Source organism: Echinops telfairi, unplaced genomic scaffold (genome assembly GCF_000313985.2).
Source record: "Echinops telfairi isolate 266 unplaced genomic scaffold, ASM31398v2 ScPeMD7_5;HRSCAF=22, whole genome shotgun sequence".
Lineage (NCBI taxonomy): Eukaryota > Metazoa > Chordata > Mammalia > Afrosoricida > Tenrecidae > Echinops > Echinops telfairi.
The window spans coordinates 4,957,904-4,985,339 of NW_022103901.1; the positions used below are offsets into that span (position 1 = coordinate 4,957,904).

At 53.8% G+C, this 27,436-nt stretch overlaps 1 protein-coding gene across 5 annotated transcripts in view; it reads left to right on the plus strand.

The window, feature by feature from the left end:
* LOC101661316 (transformation/transcription domain associated protein) overlaps positions 1-27,436 on the plus strand; it is a 74,366-nt gene that overhangs the window by 17,542 nt on the left and 29,388 nt on the right. For 2 of the 5 annotated variants that reach the window (XM_045285939.1, XM_045285940.1), the window contains exons 13-44: positions 889-1,123; positions 1,875-2,241; positions 2,333-2,430; positions 3,081-3,275; positions 3,652-3,843; positions 4,636-4,801; positions 5,036-5,292; positions 5,621-5,821; positions 7,215-7,366; positions 8,607-8,806; positions 9,411-9,628; positions 9,716-9,913; positions 10,698-10,958; positions 11,069-11,230; positions 12,794-12,890; positions 14,400-14,521; positions 14,779-14,949; positions 16,495-16,563; positions 18,332-18,385; positions 18,560-18,580; positions 20,108-20,227; positions 20,728-20,847; positions 21,259-21,423; positions 21,527-21,708; positions 21,817-22,015; positions 22,407-22,535; positions 22,815-23,081; positions 24,565-24,771; positions 25,265-25,423; positions 25,509-25,640; positions 26,016-26,126; positions 26,951-27,097. In XM_045285939.1, coding sequence (XP_045141874.1) covers positions 889-1,123; positions 1,875-2,241; positions 2,333-2,430; positions 3,081-3,275; positions 3,652-3,843; positions 4,636-4,801; positions 5,036-5,292; positions 5,621-5,821; positions 7,215-7,366; positions 8,607-8,806; positions 9,411-9,628; positions 9,716-9,913; positions 10,698-10,958; positions 11,069-11,230; positions 12,794-12,890; positions 14,400-14,521; positions 14,779-14,949; positions 16,495-16,563; positions 18,332-18,385; positions 18,560-18,580; positions 20,108-20,227; positions 20,728-20,847; positions 21,259-21,423; positions 21,527-21,708; positions 21,817-22,015; positions 22,407-22,535; positions 22,815-23,081; positions 24,565-24,771; positions 25,265-25,423; positions 25,509-25,640; positions 26,016-26,126; positions 26,951-27,097 — 5,374 coding nt within the window. The remainder of the gene's footprint in view (positions 1-888; positions 1,124-1,874; positions 2,242-2,332; positions 2,431-3,080; positions 3,276-3,651; positions 3,844-4,635; positions 4,802-5,035; positions 5,293-5,620; positions 5,822-7,214; positions 7,367-8,606; positions 8,807-9,410; positions 9,629-9,715; positions 9,914-10,697; positions 10,959-11,068; positions 11,231-12,793; positions 12,891-14,399; positions 14,522-14,778; positions 14,950-16,494; positions 16,564-18,331; positions 18,386-18,559; positions 18,581-20,107; positions 20,228-20,727; positions 20,848-21,258; positions 21,424-21,526; positions 21,709-21,816; positions 22,016-22,406; positions 22,536-22,814; positions 23,082-24,564; positions 24,772-25,264; positions 25,424-25,508; positions 25,641-26,015; positions 26,127-26,950; positions 27,098-27,436) is intronic. The other 3 variants (XM_045285941.1, XM_004705557.2, XM_045285942.1) reach the window with 2 other exon arrangements.

Below are 27,436 nucleotides of genomic sequence, written 5' to 3' on the forward strand. Positions count from 1 at the left end.
CTCTGGCTCTTGCTTATCTGTAGGGTTTCATCTTTAGTGTTATCTCCTGGCATCCCAAGAGTACTACACCCACTGTACTTTCTCACAGTGCCTTTTCCACATTTCTCCCAGAGTTATGTCAAGTTACCGATTCACGTAACTCCCAGCACTGCTTGTGTGTCTTCTTTCTGTAAAGCTTCAATGCCAAATGTTCTAAATATGTTTTCATTGTGGTAATTTTGGTGCCCAGCCTTTTGCCTGGCACATGGCAGGTGTGCACATATGAAGGGGCTTCAGAAAGTTTGTGGATAAATGTAATTAAAAGACCATGGAGTTTTCCCACGAACTTTCTGAAGCCACCTCATTATTTAGTGTGTGGACTACTCATTTCCACAGTAACCAACTCACTGCCTTTGAGTCAGTGCTGGCTCACAGCGATCCCCCGCAGGTGTCCGAGACTAACTGTTTACTGGAGCAGAAAGCCCAGTCTTTTTCCCTCGGAACTGCTGGTGGTTTCAAAGCGCTGACCATGTGGATTGCAGCCCAATGCATAACATTTCTTTAAGACAATCTTAGTATGCAGAGTATCAATTGAAGTAACTGCTGACTGTTGAGTAACAAAACCTGTTTAAGGCGTGACCAAGCTGGCTATTATTTCTTAGCACTGGTACAGGTGAAGTTAGTCAAATACAGGAAACAGGTTAAAGCAGTAAGGTAGGCCTTGAGCCTTTTAGTCATGTAGTTTGGAGAAGGTCATGTTGGGAAACTGAGACCGCTCGCGGTGTAGCTATGGCTGTGCCGCGCGGCGGTGGTGTCTGGGACAGAATGTGTCCACACAGCCACATACAAATGTCGAGATGGCCTGGGGGTGAGCGTGTGTGGTGACACTAGCCGGGTTTCTGCCCATAGGCCCCTTGCCTACAGCACCCTGGCTGACCTGGTCCACCACGTGCGTCAGCACCTGCCCCTCGGAGACCTCTCCCTTGCGGTTCAGCTCTTCGCCAAGAACATCGACGACGAGTCCCTGCCCAGTAGCATCCAGACCATGTCCTGCAAACTCCTCCTGAACCTGGTGGACTGCATCCGCTCCAAGAGCGAGCAGGAGAGCGGCAACGGGAGGGATGTCCTGATGCGGATGCTCGAGGTACCGGCTCCCCAGCACCCCACCTCCGTCCAGCTGGAGATGCACCCACTATTCTGTGCCTGGCTAGTTTGCGAGTGACCGTGGAAGTGCAGCAATAGTGATTTTGAGATTATAGGTAGATTTCAGCTAATAGACAAATTAATGGCGTATCTGCAAAGAAAGAGGATTTGACTCTGCACTTGACTGGCAGGCTTGTGAAGAGGCAGGCCCCACTGGTGAGCTGTAGGTGTTAGGCCTCCTGGCTCCTCCCACCAACTGACCTAGTGTCCTGAAACGAGAAATTTAATTTTCTGTGCCAGTTTCTCCAAGTGATGATCACAGTGCCTGTCCCACAGATGGTGGAAAGGTAAAATCGCACACAAGCACTCTTCTACTGTTCTGGGAAGTGATGGGAAGCAGTACTTCCCAGGGACCCAGCAGCAAAATGCTCAATGAGCTCTGACTTTCTGGAGAGAGATTGGTGTAGGGGTGGGGGTGGGTGTGGAGGGTCCTACAGTCTGAGATCAAATCCCAGCTCTGCCCCTCGGAGTCACTTGGTGTTGGTGAGCCATGTTCTAATCCTGCACAGCGGGGAGAGTGTTGCTTGGTGGGAAACAAGATCCACTTTCCTCTTCCATCTGGCACAGAGGAGAGGTGCTCAGCAGTGTTGGGAGTTCTGGGGGGGGGTCTCTGGGAGGTGAGGTGTGGAGCGGCTGTCTGGCCTGTAGGAGAGGACCTTCGGTCTTCACCTTCTGCCTCCTCTTCATGCTAGGTGTTTGTTCTCAAGTTCCACACCATCGCTCGCTACCAGCTCTCTGCCATTTTTAAGAAGTGCAAACCCCAGTCGGAACTTGGGGCCGTGGAAGCCACGCTGCCTGGGGTGCCCAATGCCCCTGCTGCGCCTGGCCCAGCTCCCTCCCCGGCCCCTGTGCCCACCCCTGCCCCACCCCCTCCCCCACCTCCAACCCCAGCTACACCTGTGACTCCCGCACCAGTGCCTCCCTTTGAGAAGCAAGGAGAAAAGGACAAGGAAGACAAACAGACCTTCCAAGTCACAGACTGCCGAAGCCTGGTGAAAACCCTGGTCTGTGGCGTCAAGACCATCACGTGGGGGATAACATCGTGCAAAGCACCTGGTGGTAATTCTGCTCTCTGATTACTGGACACACGTTCCCAGTAGAACAGATCAAGTTGTGTTTGCATTTGTTTAATATGTGATCTCTGTTCCAGAAGCTCAGTTCATTCCCAACAAGCAGCTGCAGCCCAAAGAGACTCAGATTTACATAAAGCTCGTGAAGTACGCAATGCAGGCGCTAGACATCTATCAGGTAAGGCAGTGCCTCTCAGAGTTAGAGATGCTCTTCGTGGGATGGGAGCCCTGGTGGTGAAGCGGGGTTTACACACTGAGCTGTTACAACTGCAAGGTCAGTAGCTCAAACCCACCAGCCATTCCGCTGGAGAAGTAGGAGGCTGTCTATACCGGGAAAGATGTAGTTTTGTAAATCCAGAGGGGCAGTTGCCTTACAGGGTCCCTCTGAATCAGTCTGCTTGATGTCCATGAGGTTGGTTTTTTGAGTGAAGAGATGGGTCTGGCGAGACTGGCTCTCCTCTGACTTAGAGAAGTGGCCCAGTGCTGGGTGCCCAGGTTTTCTTCTGTTCTTGTTTAAAGAGAGAGTTTGTAGTTTCAGGAAAAAGAGGTGTGATATAAATGGAATACAAGGAGTTAAGATGTTTAAGGTTGAAAACTTGTTCCAAACAACATATAGAAGTTGTTTTTTCAACCCTTGGAAGAATTATGAAGAACAAAAGCCTTTGACATTTAGTCAGTTCTGAGAGACTGGAGAGTGTTGGGGTGGGCAGGGATATGTATTATCTAACTCAAGTGCCATTTTGCATATGGGACTGACATTATGTTGTGGAAGTTTTCCAGAGAAGTTTGCTGTAGATAGCGGTGTGTTCTCCCCTCTTCCTCCGGCAGGTCCAGATTGCAGGCAATGGACAGACATACATTCGCGTTGCAAACTGCCAGACGGTTAGAATGAAGGAAGAGAAGGAAGTTCTGGAACACTTTGCCGGCGTGTTCACCATGATGAACCCCTTGACGTTCAAAGAGATCTTTCAAACCACAGTCCCTTATATGGTGGAAAGGATCTCGAAAAACTACGCCCTTCAGGTAGAACGCGTCCTTACCTTCTGAATGTTAACAGGACGTCTCACATGAGAGCCACTGTGTGCCATGTACTTGTGGAGATATTTGTAGAGCAAGATGTAAGCACTGTTCAAAACAGAATTCAGAAGATCATGAGGCGTCTTCGGGCAGGAGAAATGGTGTGTGAAATACAGGCGCTAGGATGATGTACTGGGTTAATAAGCACATGAAACAAATGCTCCCCTTGGTGCTCAGTAAACGTTCATTGCCCCCAAGTGCGGTGGGTAGCTTGGTGGGTCAGGACCCAGTTTAAAGTCAGGTTTTCAGACAAGCTCACGTCTTTGTCTCCAGTTGCTCTGGGGAAGGGCTTGTGGTGACGCTGCCTTTCTTATCTTGACAGATTGTTGCCAATTCCTTCTTGGCAAATCCTAGTACCTCTGCTCTGTTTGCGACCATTCTAGTGGAGTATCTCCTTGACCGTTTGCCAGAAATGGGCTCCAACGTGGAGCTCTCCAACCTTTACCTCAAGTTGTTTAAGTTGGTCTTCGGCTCCGTCTCCCTCTTTGCAGCGGAAAACGAGCAGATGCTGAAGGTAAAGCTCGCTGGCACCCGCGGGTGCCTGGTACTGTTGAGCCAATTCCAGCTCACAGCAGCAGCCCCCCTGCGAGGGGACTGTTCTTCCCGTGGAGGGAGGCGGGGGTGGGTGGCGCTTTGGGGTTGGTTCATCTTGTTTCCACTTTTGAGCAGAATCCAAAACGTTGTTCTGTGTTTTCAAAGACCTCCTTGAGTTAACATACATTTGCAGCCAACAGGGCAAGCATGGAAGACATTTTGTGGGTTTCTAAGCGACTGACGCTGAACCCCTGTCCCCGCCAACCCACCTTTCAGCATTAGGAACAGTGTGGGTAGTGGCTCCTCTTGCCATCGCTGACCTTTGTTTTCTAAATGCAAAAACATTGATTTAATCGAATTAAACATTTAGGAGCCACACCCTCCCTATTACCAAAACCAAGCCAAACCTAAGTGATGCAAAAGAGTGAGGAAGACTGAGTATTGCTCGCACACCTGGCTGGCTAATAGCGCTCCTCCCTCAGCTGTCTGACCTCCCCTCCGAGCCTCACATCAGGCTGCGGAATGGAGGGTTGGCCGCTTGCACTGGCCAGCTGCTCCCTGTGAGACAGGTGTGGCAGTCTGTTCCTGTCCCAAACCTCAGCCTCAGAACCCCTAGAGAGCCTCTGAGTCAGAGTCTGCCGTGCCCCCCTGAGGCATTTCTCTGTCCTGGGGGTGGGGGCGGGGGGTGGGAAGTGTGACACATCGGAATCCACTGGGCAGCAGCAGGTGGTGGTTCTGTTTTGTGTATCACCTGTCCTCTCTCCTCACGCAGCCTCACCTGCACAAGATTGTGAACAGTTCGATGGAGCTCGCACAGACTGCCAAGGAGCCCTACAACTACTTCCTGTTGCTCCGGGCGCTGTTCCGCTCCATTGGGGGAGGAAGCCACGACCTCCTCTATCAGGAGTTCCTACCTCTCCTTCCAAACCTCCTCCAAGGTTAGGGCAGTGACTGAGACTCTTGGCGGGGGCGGAGGGGGCAGGCAATGGGGTGGTAACTGGGGAATCCATGTTCAGGCTTAGGCTCATCCTGAGAGTTGCTTGGATGGTGCAAGGCGTCAGTTACCCTGTGGGTGAGATGCAGCTGACAGGCGTGTCCTGCTTCCTTGGAGTTGTTCTTGGGCTTTATCCTCTCCCTGACATGCTGAAGCCCCCCGCTCCCCTCCCCTGCAGGACTGAACATGCTGCAGAGTGGCCTGCACAAGCAGCACATGAAGGACCTCTTCGTGGAGCTGTGCCTCACAGTGCCCGTGCGCCTGAGCTCGCTCCTGCCCTACCTGCCCATGCTGATGGACCCCTTGGTGTCAGCGCTCAATGGCTCGCAGACCCTGGTCAGCCAGGGCCTCAGGACCCTGGAGTTGTGTGTGGACAACTTGCAGCCGGATTTCCTCTATGACCACATTCAGCCGGTGCGCGCTGAGCTTATGCAGGTCAGTCATCAGACCAGCTGGCGCTACCGTCCTCCCCACAGTGCCGGGCTGCCCTGGTGCGTGCAAGCTGTAGAGTGGTTGGGACCTGGGACCCCACTCTGTGAAGTGTGCAGACTTGTGAAAAGATGCCAAGACAACCTTTTCAGTGGGTGTCTGGTTTGCAGTGTTGCCCTCTCTCCGAGGCCTTCACCAGTTAGCCTCAGTAAGTTCATGGCTTAGGAAGACAAGAGTTAGAACACTGGAACTTCCTGTTGGGGAAGTGTGGGTTAGCCGTGTGAACGCACCACGTGCCCCGGAGGAGGCTCAGTGAAAGCGTGTTGGTTTCCAGGCCCTCTGGCGCACGCTGCGCAACCCTGCGGACAGCATCTCGCACGTGGCCTACCGTGTCCTCGGCAAGTTCGGCGGCAGCAACAGGAAGATGTTGAAAGAGTCCCAGAAGCTGCACTATGTGATGACTGAAGTCCAGGGGCCCAGTATCACCGTGGAGTTCTCTGACTGTAAAGCTTCCCTTCAGCTCCCAATGGAGAAGGTACGTTTGGAAGTCTCCGGGAGCTGCATAAGAAACACTGCCCATTGCCAGTTAGGAAGGTGAACGTCTGTTTAGAAATTGGCGTGATATTAGGATAAGGCTGTGTCTTTAAGGAGGAATTTCAAACTCAAAAGTAAAACAAGATTTATGGGTCTTAGTCTGGTTCCTGAGGGGCTTTTGTAGTACCTCCAGGAGGCAAGTGGGGTGCTGTCCTCAAGAACCTTGGCCCCTTCAACCAGTTCCATCTGTTCTGCTGGGTCCAGGAGTTGTCACTCAGTCCTCCCCTTTGGCTTTGAAGCCCCGCCCCCCAAGCTCTTTCAGGGTCATTCAAAGTCCCATGGTCCGTCCACACCATCCCTTATCCCTTCCCCCAGATTCCCCCAGAACCTACTTTTCTTATCTTTTTTTTACAATTTTTTAAAAAATTTTAAATCATTTTATTGGGGGCTCATACAACTCTTATCACAATCCATACACACATCAATTGCGTAAAGCACATTTATACATTCGTTGCCCTCATCATTCTCAACACATTTTCTCTCCACTTAAACCCCCGGCATTAGGTCCTCATTTTTCTACTTTTCTTACTATGTTTCCAATCTGTATACATTTTTCTTTTTCTCTTTCCTACTTGATTGTTTCAGTCAGAACTTCTAAATGCCACTTGATCATGGTGTATATATAATTTACATTAAGGTTAATAGGTTCGCTGTGGAAGAGTTCGTGGGTTTTTATTGTAGTCTCCCCCACGCCGAAAATGCCTAATTGCAGTGACTAAAATGAGCACGAGGATGTGTGCGTAGCTGTGCTGATTTTTGAGGGGAAAGGAAAACAATGCCGACCTTTCTAGTAAGAGCTCCGGAAAACCAGGTGCTTTGGGGACGTGCTCAGGAGTGGACGGGGGACTCCCCTCCCTGTGTCCGAGGGCCGTGTCAGGACTTAGGAGTCTGTGGCCAGTAGAAGAGTCCTTGCTCTTCTCTCTCATTAGGGCCTGAATGCTCGTGGGTAGATGGTGTGGTCTCTGTTTGAATCCAGCCCATGGAAGATTGATGATAGCCCCCCCCCACACACACACACACACCTGCAGTAGAAAAATCTTTTCTACCACAAGAGACCTTCTGAGTTTGTTTAATTTCCGTACTCTCCCATGGGCAGCTGTGGCACACAGGCACTTAGTTCCTTTGTGCATGTAGCCTGAACGTGGTGTTCTTTGCATGCCAGTAAGCCTAGCTCTCAGACGTGTCTCCTGGAGACTCCTCTGCTGGGGAAGCTCTGCATTGCTCTCAACAGGGCGGGGGAGGTACTGCAGATATTTTCAGTACCGGCACCTCAAAATCCTGAAATGCCATTAAAAACTCTAGTTTCCGTGTTTGCCCTCTGCTCTTTGTTGCAGGCCATTGAAACTGCTCTGGACTGCCTGAAAAGTGCCAACACGGAGCCCTACTACCGGCGGCAGGCCTGGGAGGTGATCAAGTGCTTCCTGGTGGCCATGATGAGCCTGGAGGACAACAAGCATGCCCTCTACCAGCTCCTTGCCCACCCCAAGTACGTGCTTCTGAGGGTGTCTGCAGTTGAGACTGGAGGCAGAGGTGATACTTGAACTCCCCAGAACTAAAGAAAGAGTAATTTAAACAGTGTAGATACCAACTGCTCATTGAGTCCCAAGTAGTAAATACAAAGGATTGTACACGTAGACACATTCTAATGCGATGGCTAGGGAGCTGACCGGGAACATCGTCAAAAGTGCCCCACCCCCACAACATTAACAACAAAAGACCCGCTGGGCTGTGGAGGAGACCAGATGAGAAGGAAAACATGGGCCAGCTGAGAGCCGTAGCTGTGGAGACCGGGTGACTCAGGAATGAGTGCGGATGTGCTGTGAAGAGTAGACCTTCGGGACAGGGACAGCAGGGTGGTGGGACCCTTTTCTGAGCAGGTGACACAGTGATGAAAACCAGGGCCCTCTGAGCAGAAAGGACTCATTGCGGGTGACCCCGCGTGCAGCGGAAGGGAGCTGTGCTCCAGACTCTCAGTGGCTGGTTTTCAGAAGCAAGTCACTTCCCTCCAAGGTGCCTCCAGGTAGACTCATACCTCCAACCCTTCGGTTAGCTGCCAAGCACCCCCAGCGACTCTGGCCTCATGTACTAAACCCCCAAATCCAAAGCCCACTGCCACTGAGTGGATTCTGACTCCTAGTGACCCCAGGTAGGGGCTCAGAGGCTGTACGTCTTGAAGGAGCAGAGCCACCCGGTCTTCCTTGGAGCATCCTGAGCCGCACGCCAGGGCTCCAACTGGGAGAGACTGGGAGATGTTGGGAAATGCTTTCAGTTTCCTTCTTAGGCCCATTTGAGTCTGGGACCTCGGTGTGGTTTTCAGTGTCCACCCTTCATCGAGTTACCTTTAAGTCATAGCTCTTTTCGGACACGTTTGAAAGGGAGTTTGAATTACTCTGTGAGGCTTGGCTTCTTTAATCTTAGAAGACCAAAATCATACATCAACTTTCTCAGCATTGACACTCACTAGTAAGAGTGTTGAAGGTGCAGCTGTTCCAGACTTCACCGGTGTGCGTCCTTGCCTGAGCTCATGTGGGTCAGAAGCAATTTGGGCTCTTGAACCACTGGCTGCAAATGTCATGTCCGACACTAGGTCTTGCTGAAATTAAAGCAGAGACATTAACTGGCTCGGGCTGGTCTAGACAATGGAGAAGTAGGCAGGTTGAAAAATATATAAATGATAAGTCATGGTTTCGGGTTACGATGGTGGATTGGACTTTTCTGTCTTCCAGCTTTACAGAAAAGACCATACCCAGTGTCATCATTTCCCATCGGTATAAAGCACAAGACACTCCGGCCCGGAAAACCTTTGAGCAGGCTCTGACTGGGGCCTTCATGTCTGCTGTCATCAAGGACCTCCGGCCCAGTGCCCTGCCATTTGTAGCCAGCCTGATCCGCCACTACACTATGGTGGCTGTGGCCCAGCAGTGTGGTGAGTACAGGGGGGCTGTTTGGCAGAGTTGGGATTGTGCGACTTCTCTATGGGGATCAGGAATTGTGCTTTTCTTCAAAGAAGCAGACTCTGGGCTTGAACACTCACCAGTATGCTCTTTAACCTGGGTTGCGTCTCCATGCTCCTTCTGCGGTAGCAGTGGCTTGCCAGCCAGACTGAGCGGCTCCCCAGCTACCTGGTGCTGGGTCCTCGTGAGCCAGCAAGCCATTGTTTCCTCTGCCAGAGTCCGCACGTGTCCTTGTGACTCTGCTTTGCCGGTGGGCCCGCTGAGTGGTGTTTGCTCACAGGAGCCCTCTTTCACCCTCTTTCACGGTTCCCGTTTCTAGCAGATGACAGTTCTCAGTGCTGACTGAGAATATCCAAGAGTAAGACGGGGTTAAATGGGAAGCGCTCATAAAACGTAGCATCATTGCACACCAGCTACTCAGTTTGCAGTAGCTGCAGTCTGTCAAAGGTCGGTCAGGACTGGTTTGGGCCCTTATGAAGGCCTTGACCTCAGAAACAGAGTCAGGTGGGTTGAGGTCCAGGCTATCGTGTGAGTGAGGTCCATGCCCACCCTCTCATTCCACCACTTCTCCTTCAGGCCCCTTCTTGCTGCCCTGCTACCAGGTGGGCAGCCAGCCCAGCACGGCCATGTTTCATAGCGAGGAAAACGGGTCCAAAGGCATGGACCCCCTGGTTCTCATCGACGCCATCGCTATTTGCATGGCCTACGAAGAGAAGGAACTATGCAAAATCGGGGAGGTGGCCCTAGCCGTGATATTTGACGTCGCCAGCATCATCCTGGGCTCCAAGGAGAGGGTAAGACTACCCGCGGGCTGCTCCTTCTGGGGGTGTGCGGTGGGTGTCCCCATCGGCGCACGGCAGTCTGTTGCCTGTGTCCCCCAGGCGTGCCAGCTGCCCCTCTTCTCCTACATCGTGGAGCGCCTGTGTGCCTGCTGCTACGAGCAGGCCTGGTACGCCAAGCTGGGCGGCGTGGTGTCCATCAAGTTCCTCATGGAGCGGCTGCCGCTCACGTGGGTGCTGCAGAACCAGCAGACCTTCCTCAAAGCGCTGCTCTTTGTCATGATGGACCTGACTGGCGAGGTAGGTGACAGGCGGCACAGCGTTGAGTGCTGGCACGGCACCCAGGCCTTTGAGCCTCTGTGCTGGGGTTTGTGTGAGGAAAACGGCTTATTCAAAGAGTTAGTGAAGTCATGCGAGTGGTCGGTCACCTGCATGGCCTAATCGTGATCTCTTGAACGTGCGCTATGTAACTGGTTTTTGCTGGAAGAGCGTTTGAGCTTCTTTCCCCTCACCATACCTCCCAACCTGAATGTGCCCTTTTCAAGACGCTCACTCGCGTGTCTGCCCCGTTTCCTGACAGCAGAGAAGCCCTATAATGGGCTTGCTGCCGCCTCGCATAGCTGTGGCTTCCTCACCCACCTGCACTTGCATGTGGGTAGAAATGGTACCAGGAGAACGTACTGGGGACAGCCCCTTAATTGCTTGCACACGAAACGGTCACATGCCAATCTGGACACACTGTGACTAGGCGTGCCGACAGCGTGTTCTGCTTTGTAAACGTTTTCAAATTTTTGGGAGGTGGATTCACACCACCGACCTCTTGGCCTATACCTGAGCATGTGAATCACTTGCACCCCTCAGACCCCAAGGCTCAAGTTGAAGTCCCCATTTGCTTTCTGAGTATCAGGCAAGTTCCCTGTAAGAGGGTGATTTATTTACTGAAGCATCAAGGGGGCTTTGTGAAGCCACTTTGTTAAATCCAATCATGTGAGGGCCGTGGCCCGGAGCCAGCATGCTCACAGATCCCGATGTGGGCTGCATGGAACACCTGCCAACTAACTTTCACCTGGTCCTTAACTGTCAGGTTTCCAACGGTGCTGTTGCCATGGCGAAGACCACCCTGGAGCAGCTCCTGATGAGGTGTGCGGCACCCTTAAAAGACGAGGAGCGAGCCGAAGAGATCCTGGCAGCTCAGGAAAAGTCCTTCCACCATGTGACACACGATTTGGTCCGAGAAGTCACTTCCCCAAACTCCACTGTGAGGAAGCAGGCCATGCACTCGCTGCAGGTGTTGGCCCAGGTCACTGGGAAGAGTGTGACGGTGATCATGGAGCCCCACAAGGAGGTGAGACTGTCACCTGCACCAGGGATTTGAAACGGGGTGGTTCCTGTCTGGACGCTTCGGTTGCCCTTCGAGGAGCACCTGTGAGTGACCCTCCCGACTTGCTTCTCCAGGTCCTCCAAGACATGGTCCCTCCCAAGAAGCATCTGCTCAGGCACCAGCCTGCCAATGCGCAGATCGGCCTGATGGAGGGGAACACCTTCTGCACCACGCTGCAGCCCAGGCTCTTCACGATGGACCTGAACGTGGTGGAGCACAAGGTGTTCTACACAGAGGTAGGGGGCGTGGAGTGTCACGCGTGGTGGTGATGCATGCCTGCCTGTGTCCGAGAAGGCACAGGCACTGACTACAGGTAGCCTCTCCTCTCACGGCCCACCCCTCTGAGCCAGCACTGGCCAGCCAGCGGGAGGGTCCCATGACTCAGGAGCTCCATGCTATGTGGTGATTTCTGACTCCTTGGGACTCTGCTAGGGCTGTAGCATTGTGTTGTAGACACTGGATTCCACTCGTGCACGGTAGGCACTCCTGTGTCAGCTGATGCCCAGAATACGACTGCAAGTCACAAGTGCCAGTGTGTCAACTTAACTTTTGCACTTTGGTGCTCTCTGTGCTGTGGCAATAACCCCTTCAGCTCTGACAGCACACGACGTTCAATCTCCTGTGGCCGATGAGGACACAGGCCCGGGATCTATTACACAGCCAGCGCCTCCCCCGGGGGAGCCAAGTCTCAGCTCGCTGACCTGTCGGGTTCTTGTTCGGCAGATTTGACAAGAGACAGACTGCAGCAAATGTCGTTTCTTAGACACTGGCCACTGTAAATGTGGCGCTAGTGGGTTCCACTGTGAGGTGACATTAGGACTCACATGGACCCAGCAGGACTGAGGAGAACTACTCCATGGGGCTTCTAAGACTGTAGATCTTGATGAAGTGCACAGCCTCGTCTTTCTCCTGCAGAGTGGGCTGGTGGCATCAAACCACTGACCTTGTTAGTAGCCCAGTGTTGTGTAACCACTACACCACTGGGTGATAAGCAAGACAAAAATCAAACCTGTAGATAGAGTTCTAATTGTTAAACATTAATTCTTAGAATTCACAATGGGCCCTGATGCTCAGTCCCAACGTGATGTTTTTATCAGTGGAAATCCTGGGGACATAGGGGCAAAACTCATGCGGATACACATCCTTTGAGATCCCCGCCCCACCCCACCCGGAGCCTGGATTCCCAGGTTGCTCCTTGTTGCTCCTTGGGCATGGGGAGCCCTGTTTCCTGAAGGCTCGACAGGATGTTCCAGGAGAGCCCCTGGGGTTAGAAGGACAGCTTCCCTTTGCCCATGGCACAGGCGTGTGCATCACCTGTGCAGAAAGACCCCTGCTAAACCCAAGACTAGAATCTGGTCACGATGGATGCTCAATCCAGGGGCAGGAAACAGACTGCTGAGGACGGACTAAATTCCGACACATCTGGGTGATAGCACATACCCGACCTTTTAAAATTGGATGGCGGTGATATCTGGAAGCAGGCAAAAAGAGACAGGACCCCTTTGCTTCCAGGAGAAACGTGCCAGCTTCAGGGTGGGTGAGAACCCATGTGCAACCTCATCTCACTGCTGTGGCGACTGATCGGCGCTTGCAAAGGGAAGCATACATAGTCCCCTCCTCAAATTTTGGAGGATTTTTAGTTCAATCTGTCATTTGTTGAGAATACTGGATTCCCTGCTGGCTCTTAGAAAGTTGTTGTGTTGGGGAGTGTGTGTGAGATGGCCCTGCTCTGCCCTCTGCTCTGCCCTGTGAGTCATGAATGGACTGAATGGACTGGCGTGCTGGTCTTCCCTTCACAGTTGTTGAACTTGTGTGAGGCCGAAGATTCAGCCCTGACCAAGCTACCTTGTTACAAGAGCCTTCCGTCGCTGGTCCCTTTGCGCATTGCAGCCTTAAGTAAGTAAACACAGGCCTGAAGGCGGCGTGGTCCAGGGCCTGCACGTAAGTAGGAGGGACAGTGGAGTGTGTTGTCATGGTCTTTCTGGCTCTTTGCAGCCTTTGTAAGATAGAATCCCCCAAATTATGATTGTATGTATCAGATTGCTAAGTGGGAATGAGATGTCAGTGGGTTGAAAGTATCCTGGATTTGAATGGTTTTTTTATACTATTCTAAACTCTGGATTTTACCCTGGAGTAAATGATTACCTTATGGTTGTCAGAGTCTCTGATGAATCAGATGTTTGGTTTGAGAGACTTGGCATGCCAGGCTTTTCATCAGAATTGGATTATTCGGGGGTACATGAGGTGCCCCACAGCCTTTACAGGCACACCTCCTTCCCTTGTGCCTCCCTTTATGGGACTCAACTAGCACTCCCTCCCCACATGGGAGACCGACCTGTGACTCCATTGCAAGCTCGTCATTGCCGTTTTTCCAGCATCTCACCTCCTGCCTCTGTGCCCCATTTTGATTAACCAGAGAAATGTTTCAAACTCTTCTTCCTAATGCTGTTGCTTGTGTCATGGACTACAGTATCGTGCAAACATCAGTCCCATCAGCCCTGCGAAACCAGAACACGTGTGCCTGGTTTGACTGGATGTTTGCTTTGTTGCCGTGGTCTGGAATGCAGCCAGCAGTATTGTTGGGGTCTGCTTGTATAGACTATTGAATGGTTCAGAAAGCATTCAGGTGGCCTGGGTCTTATTCAAGGACATCAGTTATCGGAATTGGACAAGCTTAGGAAAATGCACTAGATGGGTACTGACTGACCAGTGTACCCAAGAAATGGTCTGTTTGGGGGTGGTGGTGAAAGAGTATAACCGTACACTCAACAGAAGCATTTTTAGTGGACTTGGCCTGTTTATGCATTCCCCTAAACATCCGCCAGGATTTTCTTTGAATTCAAGGTCTGAAGCCGAGGATACACTGAAACCTAGCTTGGAAAAGGGGTGGGGTGAAGGGCTGTTGGGGATAATGGCAGGCTTCAATGTGAGAAGGTTTATGAAGGTGTACTCGGTGTCCTTACTTCTGTTGGGCCTCCTGTCTTTCGGCTGCTCTCATGTCTCATTCTTGTTTGCTTATATGGACACTACTCTTAACAGATAGGACTAAGCTCCTTTTCCCAAGAATATTTGCATTTTCAAAGGCTTAAAGCCTTTAATCCTCGAAGTCGGGAGGTGGCTTGGTCCTGGAGAAGCACCCTTTGGGCACTCGGCCACCTAGTCCCGTAGGTCGGCCATGTTCAGCACTAGTAGGCAGGCTGTCAATGGTGCCCACCCTGCTCCTCCTCTGCCCTCCAGGCCTGCAGCCTGGACTGGCTGCCAGGGCATGTTTGACTTCTGTCTTAGAGAGCCATGGGTCATAGTCTCTCTCGGGGCCAGATAGGAAGAGGGGGAGGGGAGGGAGTCTCCCTTCTGCTGGTTGGCCGTGGTCTTGAGAGAGGATGGTGTTGCTCCTTCTTTCTCAAGATGCCCTTGCCGCCTGCAACTACCTCCCTCAGTCCAGAGAGAAGATCATCGCCGCCCTCTTCAAAGCCCTCAACTCCACCAACAGCGAGCTCCAGGAGGCCGGGGAAGCCTGCATGAGAAAGGTGAGTGGACGTGAGAGCGGGGTTGGCCTCACAGAAGAATGTGGTGTCTCCACCTGTCTCTCAGGCCTTCTGAACCTCTTAAACTTTCAGAACAGTGAAGACAGGTCTTCCTTAATTCCTCATGAATTTCCAAAATATTTGTGGTTAATAAGCTCATGTTCCCAAGAGAAAGACTCGCGGCAAGAGTTGAATGTGAGACTGTCATGAAGAATTTGCTGTTGTCTGAATTTGTCTTTGTAACCTCTCTCTCTCAATAGTTTTTAGAAGGTGCAACAATAGAAGTAGATCAGATTCACACACACATGAGACCTTTGTTGATGATGCTGGGAGATTATCGAAGCTTGACGTTGAATGTTGTGAACCGCCTGACCTCGGTCACGAGGCTCTTCCCAAATTCCTTTAATGATAAATTTTGTGACCAGATGATGGTAAGCCAAATGCATTTAAACTTATTCCATAGCAAGCTTTGAAATGAAATGATGCTTTTGAGTAAATGGTGCAGTCACGTGGTTTGAAATGTGAACTGTATAAACTGTGCAGATCATGCAGCAGTACCTTCCTCCTGCCCCTGCCCTCAGCCGCGCTTCTCCTTCCCAGAGGCCAGCAGCAGTGTTGACAGAGGCCTGGGCCTCCTGTAGGGATGTCTGCGTGTGGAACAGGACGCTGTGTCTCTTTCCCCTCGAGGAAAGGAGGCCGCCTCACACACAATTCTTTTCTTCGCTTCGCAACACATCTTGGAGATGATTTCCGATCAGAGCGTGAAGCCTTTTGTCACTCTCTCTCTGGCTGCCCGGTGTCGCTTCAGAAGGCCTTCGCTTCCATCATGTGACCTCTTCCCCATTGATGAGCACGTCCTGCAGTTACAGGCAGTGGTGCAGCGAAAAGCCTTGATGGTAGCCCGTGGCAAACACTTTTTTAGAGGCAGAGTTTCTGGATCAGCAAGAATGCACACATATCTCCCCTTGGCTATAGGGCCAAGTTGTCCTCTAAAGGTTTTTGTTTTGTTTTTTTACCTTTTAACCACTTGGCACTTCTTTCCACAAAACAGAGGTGTGGCCCCTCTTTCTAGACCACCTTGAGCAAACCCTCTGTATCTCTCTGAGGGTTTTAGATGACCAGGGACAAAATATCCAAGAAGACCGATTTGATGATGTTTTAGCTTTGACGTCTAACTTGATGGAGGAGGATTTTCACTATTGACTTCCGTCTGCATTTGGTTTTTCGTCTGATTCATTAGACATTTTACAAGGTCCTGCTTGGCGGTGACTTCCATGAAGGGGTCATATTCCTACATATGCTTCCAAGATGTTCTTACACAGATGGAGTCTTCCAAAGTTCATGGGAGCATCCTGTTAGCTTTTTCATTCTATTTTCCATGAACCTTTTGAAGTGCTCCCCGCCCCAATACATGTCCACCAATCTGTATGGACAGAGCAAAGGGAGGTGGAGGTGCCCTTAACCAGAGCCCCTCAGAATGCACGTTTTGACACCGTCTACTATGGCGGTGGGTGCTTACTCAAACCAGGTCCCAACGTGCTGTGCACTCCTCAGCCACGGGCCGCCTTGCTGCTTCTGGCTCCAGGCCTTGCCCTTTCCTCTCTCCTGCTGTGTGTTTGACTCAAGTCCCCAGCAGGAGCCCCCACTCAAGCTGGTTCCTGTCACTCCAGCCACCCATCGCATAGCTGCACACACGTGTACACACACCACCCTCCCCAGGGAGGCTCTCACCGTGAGGAGCGCTGCCACCATGATGTCTGCCCTGGGGCTGCTCTCGGGGAGGAGTTGTGACAGGGGGAGGCAGCAGTGAGAGGGCAGGACCAGGTTCCTGGAAAGCTCTCTGCCGGGCAGTTCAGTCTCGTGTTGAAGAGAACACAAGCCAGTGCCAGCACCTCCCGTCACTAGCAGGCGGGATAGGGACCCCCGGGTTCTCACACCAGTTTTGACGGGAGTGAATGGGTGTGCTTTTCTGACAGCAACATCTGCGCAAGTGGATGGAAGTGGTGGTCATCACCCACAAAGGGGGCCAGAGGAGCGACGGAAACGTGAGTGGCTCGTTTGTCTGGGGGAGGGGCAGCCGTGCCGTGCATGCTAGAGCAGGGTCCCTGCTCATTGGTGCGTTTAACCACAGCACCGGTCCGCACTTGAGTTTGAAGCAGTTACAGCCCACACAGACGGTCGAACGAGTTTATCTGTATGAGGTCTTGCTTCTCTTTCTCTCAATTGTAAACATTGCTTTTCCTTGGATCTGATGATGCGTGTCCACGTACAAGACTTCTGGGAAGCTTGCCGCATCCTCACTTCAGATTTGTTGATTGTGCTTTCCAGTGTATTTCTGAGACTGCTTGAGGCTGTAGCCACAGCTTGCGTGGGGGTGCGCCTTCCTCAGCTCCTGGTGCCGTTGCTTTTCTTCCCAGAGTGGCCAGCAAGCCTCTGTATCTTATTATCTGCGCCCAACAGCACCTACTAGAGGCTTGCTAGGCCTCATGGGAGCGTCCTGGGAGCATGCTGTACCAGGAAACCTCAGCTCCTCGGCACGTACGTCCTCCAGGCTGCAGCCCCGGCCCCTTCATGTGCCGAAAGTTAAACAAATCGTGCTTCTGACAGCACTTTTATGAAAAATTGGGCCTCCGAGACCAATGCTGTCTGCTGTCGCAGGCCCTAATGTCTGTTTCAGACTTCCCATGGATGCCCATCTGCCAGTGGGCCCAGGCTCTCCCTGAGCTCTGCCACCCCTGGTGGACACGCTGGCAGCCACGCCTGGCGCGACACCTCGAGAGAGCGTGTTGGAGCACCACTCATGTGGCTCTGTGCTCTTGCACCCCTTTGCTGGATGCTGGGCTCTCCCAACTCATTTTCACCCCCTCCCCCATTTCCTTTTTGGGCCTTTATTCTTTGTTTTGGCAGTTATAATCCCTGCCACTTTTATAAATGGTCCACAAAGCAGAATGGAACCAGGATTTTCAGCTTTTTTAAGGGTAACTGCCACCACGTACTCTCTGAAGGGAGATCCATGCTCATGGAGAATTGTCAGGGAGCCTCTCCAGGTGAAAGCAGAGTGTATTAAAGCCACACTCAGTCTTGGGAGCCAGGGAAGGACACCTGTCCCAATGTGCGGCAACCCCTCCCAGCCATCTCAATGGTATTCATGTTTTACCTTGGTTCTTACAGTAAACAGAGTTCTCTGAAACATAATCCGTTCTAGAGTAAGCACCAAAGACCCTAGTGGGTAGGTGAGTGCCCTTCCGTTGGACCAGAAAGCCCCTCAAGGATGACGACCACTCCTTGAGCAGGGTTTTGGGGAATGGGGTAGGTGGGGGCACTTTGGAAGGGGACTACATTGGCAAGTCGCCAGGTGTCCCTGGGACGTTTCATCCTCCTCATGAATAAGCTTCTGCCCGAGCAGCTGAAGCTGGAGGCCAAGCACCTGCACCCTCAACTTGAGGAGCAGGGAACGTTAGCTCGGCATTGTGAAAAACAGCATCTTAGCACCGCACACACAAAGCTTGGATTATTCTCTCCCCCAACACCGCTGCTCGAACACATCCATCCTCAACCAGGTCTCGGAGCCTCTGGCCCGCGAGTTCCTGAAAGCCCCAGTCCTCATTTCCTTTAGGGAAGGAACGCCGCCCCCCGCCCCCCCCGAGACAGACGTGCCACCCGCAGGGCCTCTGCTAATGACTGTGTTCTCTGATAACTGTCTGTGCTGTCTTGTCTACCTCTGATCCTTACCGTGTTCCGAGCCCCCGGGACGCTTTTCTGTAAATGCCATCGATAGACCAAAACAAAGGATGCTTTTCCTCCCGTCCCCAGGAAGGCATGTCAGAGTGCGGGCGGTGCTCCCTGTCTCCATTCTGTCAGTTTGAGGTGAGAGCAACCTGTCAGAAGTCAGTTTCTGACGTGCAATGTTGAAGAACCATTTGACTATTTCCTTTCCTTTTCTTTCTCCACGTTTCCGTTGCCTTTTTTTCACGCTGTGATTTTTTTTTTTCTTTCCTTTTTTTGTTTTGTACGTTCTTTTTGTCTCCGTTTTTGGTTCAGCCTGCCGTGGAAGGGGTAGAGGTGAGAACGCGAGTGGAGGCCCAGGCGGGGTTGCTGTCGTATTGGTTTTGCTGTGACTCGTCAGCTGTCCTGTGGTTCTGTCCCGGGCGGAGTGCCTTGTGCCTTTGAGTGCAGTGACCGTGTTGTCTTGTCTGTGGCGGATTCGACCCAGTCCCATTGCTGTGAACTGTCTAGATGCCACGCATGCCTTATCTCCGGAGTTTGAAGCAAGAGCCTCAGGGTTTTGTTCTGTTTCCTGTCTGTTAGAAACCCCTCTTTTCTACCTCTCTCCATACCCCACCGTAAGGCGCCCATTGGATTTTGTTAGCATAACGTTTTGTCTGGGAAATGCCACGGAAGAAGATCATTGTACTTGGCTGGGAATGGGTAGCACTTAGAGGCAATCTGCCCCCTGACTGACCGACTGACTTGAGCTGACCCTCCTGCCCGCCCCTGCCTCACACACACAGGTGTCAGGACAGCCTGGCTTTGGACCGTCAAACCCAGCACTTTTCCCGGGAAGCTGTACAATGGGGCTGACAGCACCACCTGCTGCCTCTGTCTTCCAGTGTTGCCATGAAGGGCACAAACGGTGACTTGGCAACGGTGCTCTGAACACTCAGACCCCCCACATACAAGCACCACTGCTCCACTGTTACGGGACCCTGGTGGCACAGCGGGGAAGCACTGGGCTGCGAACCTAAAGACTGGAGAGAGCCCAGCGATCTGTAACGGCCAGGAAAGCCCTGCAGCAGGGTACTTCTAAGAATTTTTCCATTGGGGTCCCCATGAGTGGGACACCCTGCCCCCGCCCATGGCACCCAGCAGTTGCATTCCACCTGGTGCCAGGGCCCAGACTTTCCCGGGGGCTGGGCAGACTGTTGGTTCACAAACCAGGGGAACTGAGCGTGAGACTGCAAAGTCTCCGGGACCCTCACTTAGAGCCACCTACCTCTGAGCAGACCTGACAGTTCCCGTTTCCAATGATCCAGCATAACAGATTGCCAGCCTCATGTGTAGGCCTGGTTGGAAAAATGATTGACAGATGCTTAAGACTGTGACATTGGTATCTGCTGTCTCCTTTAAATAGTCATGGTTTTGAAGGCCTCTTTTGTAGTAGGTTCTGAAGGCAGGAGTAGTCAGTGTCCTCAGAGGACCACGTGGTACCCTAGCAGAGTGAGAGAGGTCCTAATGTTCTCTTGCCACCCAGCTGGTGTCCCTCAGTCAGCGCACCAGCACAGGTGACCCAGAAGGTCCCTTCCAAGGCCTGCCAGTGGGCATGGAAACAAACACAGTCCCCCCACGTGACATACACACTGACATCCCCCCACAGTTGACGGGTCAACTGAGAGCCCAGGGAAGGTTGCCCCCTTAGGACATAGTGGTAATCCACAGTGGGTAAGTCGTGGCTTTTTCTGTGTTACCTCTTGGCTTCCAGTGGCTCGCCTTGCAAATGTAGTCAAACCGTAGTAAGGTCTGTGGTCCTGTCCATAGTGTGAGCCAGCAAGACCGACTGGCCTGGGTTCTCACTCCTGGTTTTCTCTCTAGGAAATGAAGATCTGCTCAGCAATTATCAACCTTTTCCACCTGATCCCAGCTGCACCTCAGACTCTGGTCAAGCCTTTGTTGGAGGTGGTCATGAAGACAGAGCGGGCCATGTTGATCGAGGTAAGGGTCAAACCTGGGATTGATTCCGGTTCTTCCTCCAGCTATTTGCTTATGATATTTGTACCGTGTTAGAATTAGAACTGGTTGATAGTGTAAAGGTATTGGATATTGACGTGAGTGCCCTCCATTTGTGAGAATGACTGTGTATTGTTACTGTGTGAGGGAGGCGGACAAGCCAGTGACGAACAAGGCGGGGGCGAAGGGGAGCAGCGGAGTCGTGTGTCATCCTGTGAGGGGTTGTCGTGCGCGCCCCCCCCCCCCGTCACGGCTGGGAGCAGGCAGACACACCTGTTGGGAGGAAGCCAGGTGCGTCACCACCCTGTGAGCTGGGTGGTTGGTGCAGTCCAGTTACAAGGAGCCATGTGTCCCTTAATGTTTGACAACCGTTTGTGCGGGTCACGTGCATCTTGGCTGTGTGAGATGGACAAGCCAGCTACACAAGGAATGCCAGAACCCCATAAAGGGACAGCGTCCAATAAGGTTTCCCTGGTGTGCTCTAGGCTGGCAGCCCCTTCCGGGAGCCTCTGATCAAGTTCCTGACCCGGCACCCCTCCCAGACGGTGGAGCTGTTCATGATGGAGGCCACGCTGAACGACCCCCAGTGGAGCAGGATGTTCATGGTAAGGGCCTCGAGGAACTGGGCGTCCACCCCGCCTGGTAGCCGCCAGGGTGGCACGTACACTTCAGCTCCTGTCTCGCTGACGAGGATCTGATCTTGATGTGCTTTTCCCGAGTCTCGCAGCGTGAGTGTAGTTCAGTTAGTGCGTGCCAACTGCCTACCTGGGGTGAAAAGGCCATTCCGATGAGCTTATCTAGAGGTGCGGCGTCCCTGGGGGACGGGGTGGGGCGGGGCAGAGTTGAATCCACCCAGAAGCCCCTTGGAAGAAAGGGCTGGTGAGTGTGGAGCCCAGGTCTCCTGAACCAACCGTGGGGTCAGCATGCGCGCTGACCGTGACGAGCAGAAAAGAGCCCTAGAGCCTGAGCGTGGATGGACTGACGGTGGCCCTCCTGTCGGGTGTGTTCTGTCTCAGAGCTTCCTGAAACACAGAGATGCCAGACCTCTCCGAGACGTGCTGGCTGCCAACCCGAACAGGTTCATCACCCTACTGCTGCCCGGCGGCACGCAGGCGGCTGTGCGCCCCGGCTCCCCCAGCACCAGCACCCTGCGCCTGGACCTCCAGTTCCAGGCCATCAAGGTAGTGCACCCCTACCCATCCCCACCCCTCCACCTGGGCCCCAGAAGCCCCAGTGGGCCCTGCCCACACCCTGAGTGTGCCTGCCCCGCCCCCCCCCCCCCAGATCATCAGTATCATTGTCAAGAACGACGACACCTGGCTGGCCAATCAGCATTCCTTGGTGAGCCAGCTGAGGCGCGTGTGGGTCAGTGACCTCTTCCAGGAAAGGCACCGCAAGGAGAACATGGCCGCCACCAACTGGAAGGAGCCCAAGCTGCTGGCCTTCTGCCTCCTGAATTACTGCAAGTGGGTGCTCCCTGCTGCCCGGAGTATGCCCCTCCCCCCGCGGCCCCCCCCCCCCAGGGCCCCGCTCGGGGAGGTGGTTAGCGTGCGTGCCTTACGTTGACCTTGCAGGAGGAATTACGGCGATATCGAGCTGCTCTTCCAGCTGCTGCGTGCCTTCACTGGCCGCTTTCTCTGCAACATGACGTTCCTGAAGGACTACCTGGAGGAGGAGATTCCCAAGAGCTACACCATCGCCCAGAAACGGGCCTTGTTCTTTCGCTTTGTAGACTTAAATGACCCCAACTTCGGAGATGAGCTAAAAGCCAAGGTGGGTGGCTTAGAAGGTGCTGGCTATCTGGGGTCAGCTATCCTAGGGACCCGGGGCACAATGAGGGTTCAGCAGCCGCTGCCTCTGTGGCTCTGATGTTTGCCGGTGAGGAAACGCCGTCCTTGGGGACTCAAGGCAGAGCTGGCAGCAAAGCCAGCGAGGAAAAGCCTGTGCTCACGTGTCTTTGCATTTAGGAAATGACTTGTGTGGGGCAGGAAGAGGAGCCGGGCCGCCATCTCTCTTAAGTTTGTAACCGTCTTTTCCCGCCATCATGGGCGTACAGGTCCCGATGGCAAGCTGCTCCCTTGGCGGGCGGATTGTTGTGCGCTGACGCAAGGCACCCTTGGTTGTCTGTCTGGCCACTTTCCAGCACCTTGTTTCTTCCCTGTAGGTCCTGCAGCACATCTTGAACCCAGCCTTCTTGCACAGCTTTGAAAAGGGGGAAGGAGAGCAGCTCTTGGGCCCCCCAAATCCCGAGGGAGACAACCCGGAGAGCATCACCAGCGTGTTCATAACCAAGGTGGGGGGCATGCTGCGGGGCCGCTGAGATGAGTGCGTCTCCCTGCGGGTTTCCTTTCTCACGGTGACACGGCACCACAGCGTGTGCTGGTGGGTGATTAAGGGCAGCCTCATCTTGGCGTGAATCCTCATTTCCAAATCAGTCTGAGGCGCGGCCTGCTCCCTGTCTCCGTGGGAGTTCCACTATCATGCCCCATCGAAGCCCTCCCTGTCTCTCAGACTGTTCACAGCGCTCTGTTTCCAACTCAGAAGGGGATTCCCCACTGTGCTCCGCCCACAGGTGCTGGACCCCGAGAAGCAGGCCGACATGCTGGACTCGCTGCGCATCTACCTCTTGCAGTATGCCACGCTGCTGGTGGAGCATGCGCCCCACCACATCCACGACAACAACAAGAACCGCAACAGCAAGCTGCGCCGGCTGATGACCTTCGCCTGGCCCTGCTTGCTGTCCAAGGCCTGCGTCGACCCCGCCTGCAAGTACAGCGGCCACCTGCTCCTGGCCCACATCATCGCCAAGTTCGCCATCCATAAGAAGATCGTGCTTCAGGTGCTTGTCCTTCCTTGAGTCTCTGCACGTGTCCCTGCTGCCCCTGGCCTGGCAGGCTCTGGCTGTTAGCAAGCAAACGCGCCCCTTCTCTGCTGCATCTCTCTGTATCCCTCCACCCTTCATGGCCTCTTTGCTTAGAAACAAAATGTCTCCTTTGTCCCCCACAAGCTTCCTAACCACCTGCCACTCAACCACGGAGGGTGCTTTGGTCACAGGCTCAGCCACATTGGGACCCCCTTCTGGGGGAGTGCCGCCAAGCCCATGTGCTGCGAGTCTCTCTGGGCGGGCCTGGTTTGAGTTTGCTGGAGTTTCGTACCCTGCACACCTGCCCAGCCTCACGTCTGCTCCACTCAGCGCATGTTTGCTCTAGTTCAGTGGTTCTCAACCTGTGGGTCGCGACCCCTTGGGGGGCGTCGAACGACCCTTTCACAGGCGTTGTCAGATGCATAACAGTAGCAAAATTATAGTTATGAAGTAGCAACAAAATAATTTTATAGTTGGGGGGTCACCACAACATGAGGAACTGGATTAAAGGGTCGCAGCATTAGGAAGGTTGAGAACCACTGCTCTAGATGTTCATTCTGTTTTCCTGAGACCCTTCCCTCTAGTGGACATTGATGGTGGTGGAGTCCAGGACCCCAGCCCCTAGGGTTGCCACTGCTTCCCCTAGATTCTCCCAGCAGGGAGACTGTTGGCTCCTCAGAACCTCAATGCACAGGTGGAGAAACGCTGCTGTAGCCCTCCAACCCTCCCTGATACCCAGGCCCCCCAGTGCCTCCTCTGGGCCATCATGCTGCCCTTTCACCTGGCCTCCACTCAGGCTCACAGGCCTCATAAACTTTGGATTGATGGACAGCTCCTACTTTCCCTTTGAGAGTGTGCAAGTTTGCCCTCTCTTTGAATTGACTGCATCTGCCCCTGCTGGTGACGCGGTCTTCCCCACATCGGCTCCACGTGCCGCCTGCCCAGCTCCTCCATCATGACAGACTGTGAGCCTTTTCTTCTGCATCACAGCCGGGCTGAGGAAGAGCCCCAGGCACCCGTTGCACCTGCCCTGCCAGTTTGACCTAAGACAAGGCAGAGAGTTGCCTTCACCCCGGATATGGCCGTGTGGCTGGAGCTCCTTGTCTCACTTCCTCTCTGATGCCCCCTGGGGGACGACCTGGAGCCCCAGCCAACTGCTTGCTACTAGACTCAGCCTCCCAGAGCTGGAGCCAGGCCTTCCTCCTGTTTGCCCACCTCAGCCCAGCCAAGAGCATCTAGTGGGCACTTAGCAAACGGACAGTGAATGTGTTTGCTGACCAAAACTTGCCAGCTGGAGGAATGGCTGAGATTCAGTACCAGAGAGTCCCACGACTTCCTAAACACCCTGTCTACCCCTCCCACCCTCCCTGCCTGTTTCTAAGTAGTGGCTGCTGCCCGGCAGCCTGTGTCCGTCCACGCCTTGTGCCCACTCCACCTTGGGACCCCCTTGCTGTTCCAGGTGTTCCACAGTCTTCTCAAGGCCCACGCGATGGAGGCCCGGGCCATCGTGAGACAGGCCATGGCCATCCTGACGCCCGCAGTACCGGCCAGGATGGAGGATGGCCATCAGATGCTGACCCACTGGACCCGCAAGATCATCGTGGAGGAGGGCCACACAGTGCCGCAGCTGGTGCACATCCTGCACCTAATCGTGCAGCACTTCAAGGTGTGTGCTTGCGGGCTGCTGTGGGAGGCACTCCTCCCTCGCTGTGGCAGCAAGGCATGCTCAGTGAGCGTAGCTTCATCAACACTGCCTGCTGTAGTTGGAGACCTTGTCTTAGGTCTGTGCTTCTGTCTGTCCAAAAGTAGCCCCTCATTGTAAACACTCAGCTGAAGAGCCCTGGGGGTGCCGTGCATAAAGCGCTGGGCTGCTAACCAGAAGGTTGGCAGTTCCAACTGGCCAGCCATGCTACAGCGCCCTCAGGAAGAGGCGATCTGCTCACCTGGGGGGAAGTCCTAGCCTGTCCCGTTGGGTTGCCCTGACTTGGAATTGATGGCTGCGAGCAGTGGTGACAGCTTCTGAAAATGGAAATAGCACCAAGGCTGAAATGTGCCCTGGGTGCTCCTGGGTTTCGGGAGACGCACACTTAGGGTGTCCGGGTATGTGCAAGTGTACATGCACGAACGTGCGTGGGGTCCCCTGTGATGCCCACCTGCAGGTGTACTACCCCGTGCGCCACCACCTGGTGCAGCACATGGTCAGCGCCATGCAGAGGCTGGGCTTCACGCCCAGCGTCACCATCGAGCAGAGGCGGCTGGCGGTGGACCTGTCGGAGGTCGTCATCAAGTGGGAGCTGCAGAGAATCAAGGACCAACAGGTAGGCCCCCCGCTGGCCCCGCCCTCTCCTGCTGCGTCTCCCTGCACAGCAGGCGGTGAGCTCACGCATGTTATGTATTTTGAAGCCGGACTCGGATGTGGATCCAAACTCGAGCGGAGAAGGTGTCAACTCTGTCTCGTCTATGAAGAGAGGCTTGTCTGTGGACTCTGCCCAGGAAGTGAAGCGCTTCCGGACAGCCACCGGGGCCATCAGTGCAGTAAGGCCCCGTCCCCTCGCAGGGCGCTTTCTGTGTGGTTGCCAAGCTTTCCTTCACAGCCTCTTCTGCTGCTGACCACACTTTGGCCGGGGCAGCCGGGAGAGGCTGCATTCTGTGCACCGCTCACTAAAGGGTCCCCAGGCTCGGTTTCCTGCTCATTCATGTGCAGCAGCACAAGCACCTCTCTGAGGCTTGTGCCCATGGCGTGGCCTCGCTCTCCTTGGAGCCGGACTCCAGGTCACGGTCCGGCTCTCCTGCTGGCGTCTGCTGCGTGAGGGTGGAGCACTGGGTGCGCCAGCACTGGGGATCTGCCTGCTAGCCCTCTGTCGGGAGTGCTTGTCCGACCGCTCCTGCCTCATCAGCTGCCCTTTCCAGGTGTTTGGGAGGAGCCAGTCGCTGCCCGGAGCAGACTCCCTTCTGGCCAAGCCCATCGACAAGCTGCACACCGACACAGTGGTGAACTTCCTCATCCGAGTGGCCTGCCAGGTGCGAGACGTAGAACCGCTTATGCTGGAGATTCTTCCCCACTCAGCCGGCTGAGTACTGTCTCAGGGTGCTACAGGTGACAGTGGGTCAGAAAAGAGTCTGAAAACGAATCCTGTCACTTCAGTGCCAAATGCCCTTGATTCCATGGCCTGTTAATCTGAAATCTGCTTGTCTTGTGGCTTGTACAGCTTTTAAAGGGTTTTCCCCCTCTTCACTGGGAATAACATTGAGAGCACGTTCATGATAAGTGAGCTGTGGTAGGTGGGTCAGTGATCTTGGGCATGCCACTGTAAGTTCCAAGTTTTCCTTGTCCAAAGAGGGGGTGCTATATCTAGTGGCATTGAGATGATCCAGCTTATCCTAAAACATCCACGTGTGACTGCTGTTGGTTGTGTTCAGTCATGCACACCAACGAGCGTGTTCGGGATGTTGAGAGTACAGTCCTGAAAGCGGTCAGTTTTCCAGTGCCAACAGATAGGCTGTCTTTCTTCAGCGTGTGTAATTGTTAGACAAGATAGCATACCTGGCAGTGCCGCTGAGCGTTTCCAAGCCCTGAAAAGATACCTGCCCAGCTCCCCAGCCAGTGGTCACTTCCAGTGGCCCACAGCCTGCTCAGCTATGCTTCTGGTGAGGCACCCGGCCCTGCGTCAGAGTGTCCGGGCCTTAATCTAGCGGTTACTGATTCTCGCCCTGAACAAGAGGGCTTCAAGGGTGTCTTGGTCCAGAGGCTCAGGGTTCCAGAAGTCGGGTATTGGCAGGGCAGCCCTGCCAGCAGTGGGGTGCTGGCTGCACTCCAGCCGGGCTCTCACCTGGCTGTGTTCTAGGTGAACGACAACACCAACACAGCGGGCTCTCCCGGGGAGGTGCTCTCCCGCCGCTGCGTCAATCTCCTGAAGACGGCCCTTCGGCCAGACATGTGGTCCAAGTCCGAACTCAAGCTCCAGTGGTTCGACAAGCTGCTGATGACCGTGGTGAGTGCCCGCTCTGCCAGGGTCTCACGAAGGGTCCCTCTGAGGTGTGACGTCCTCTGCCCCTGGGTCCCTAGCTCTGCTGGGACCGGAAATGCTTCCGGAACCTCAGGTGGCCTCCCACGTCCAAGCGCCTTGAGGGCCTCTCAGAGAAACCCCCGTCCTCGTTCATCTCCCTGTGGTTCTGTGGTCCTCGGTTGTGCTTCCTTCTGGGCTAACCGACTTTCCCAACTGAGTTTCCACAAGGTCCGCAGTTTCAGCTCACACCTTCGGGCAACACGTGCAGGATGAACAGGGAACATCCCAAGGATCCGCGGGAACTGCCATCATCCATTATCCTAT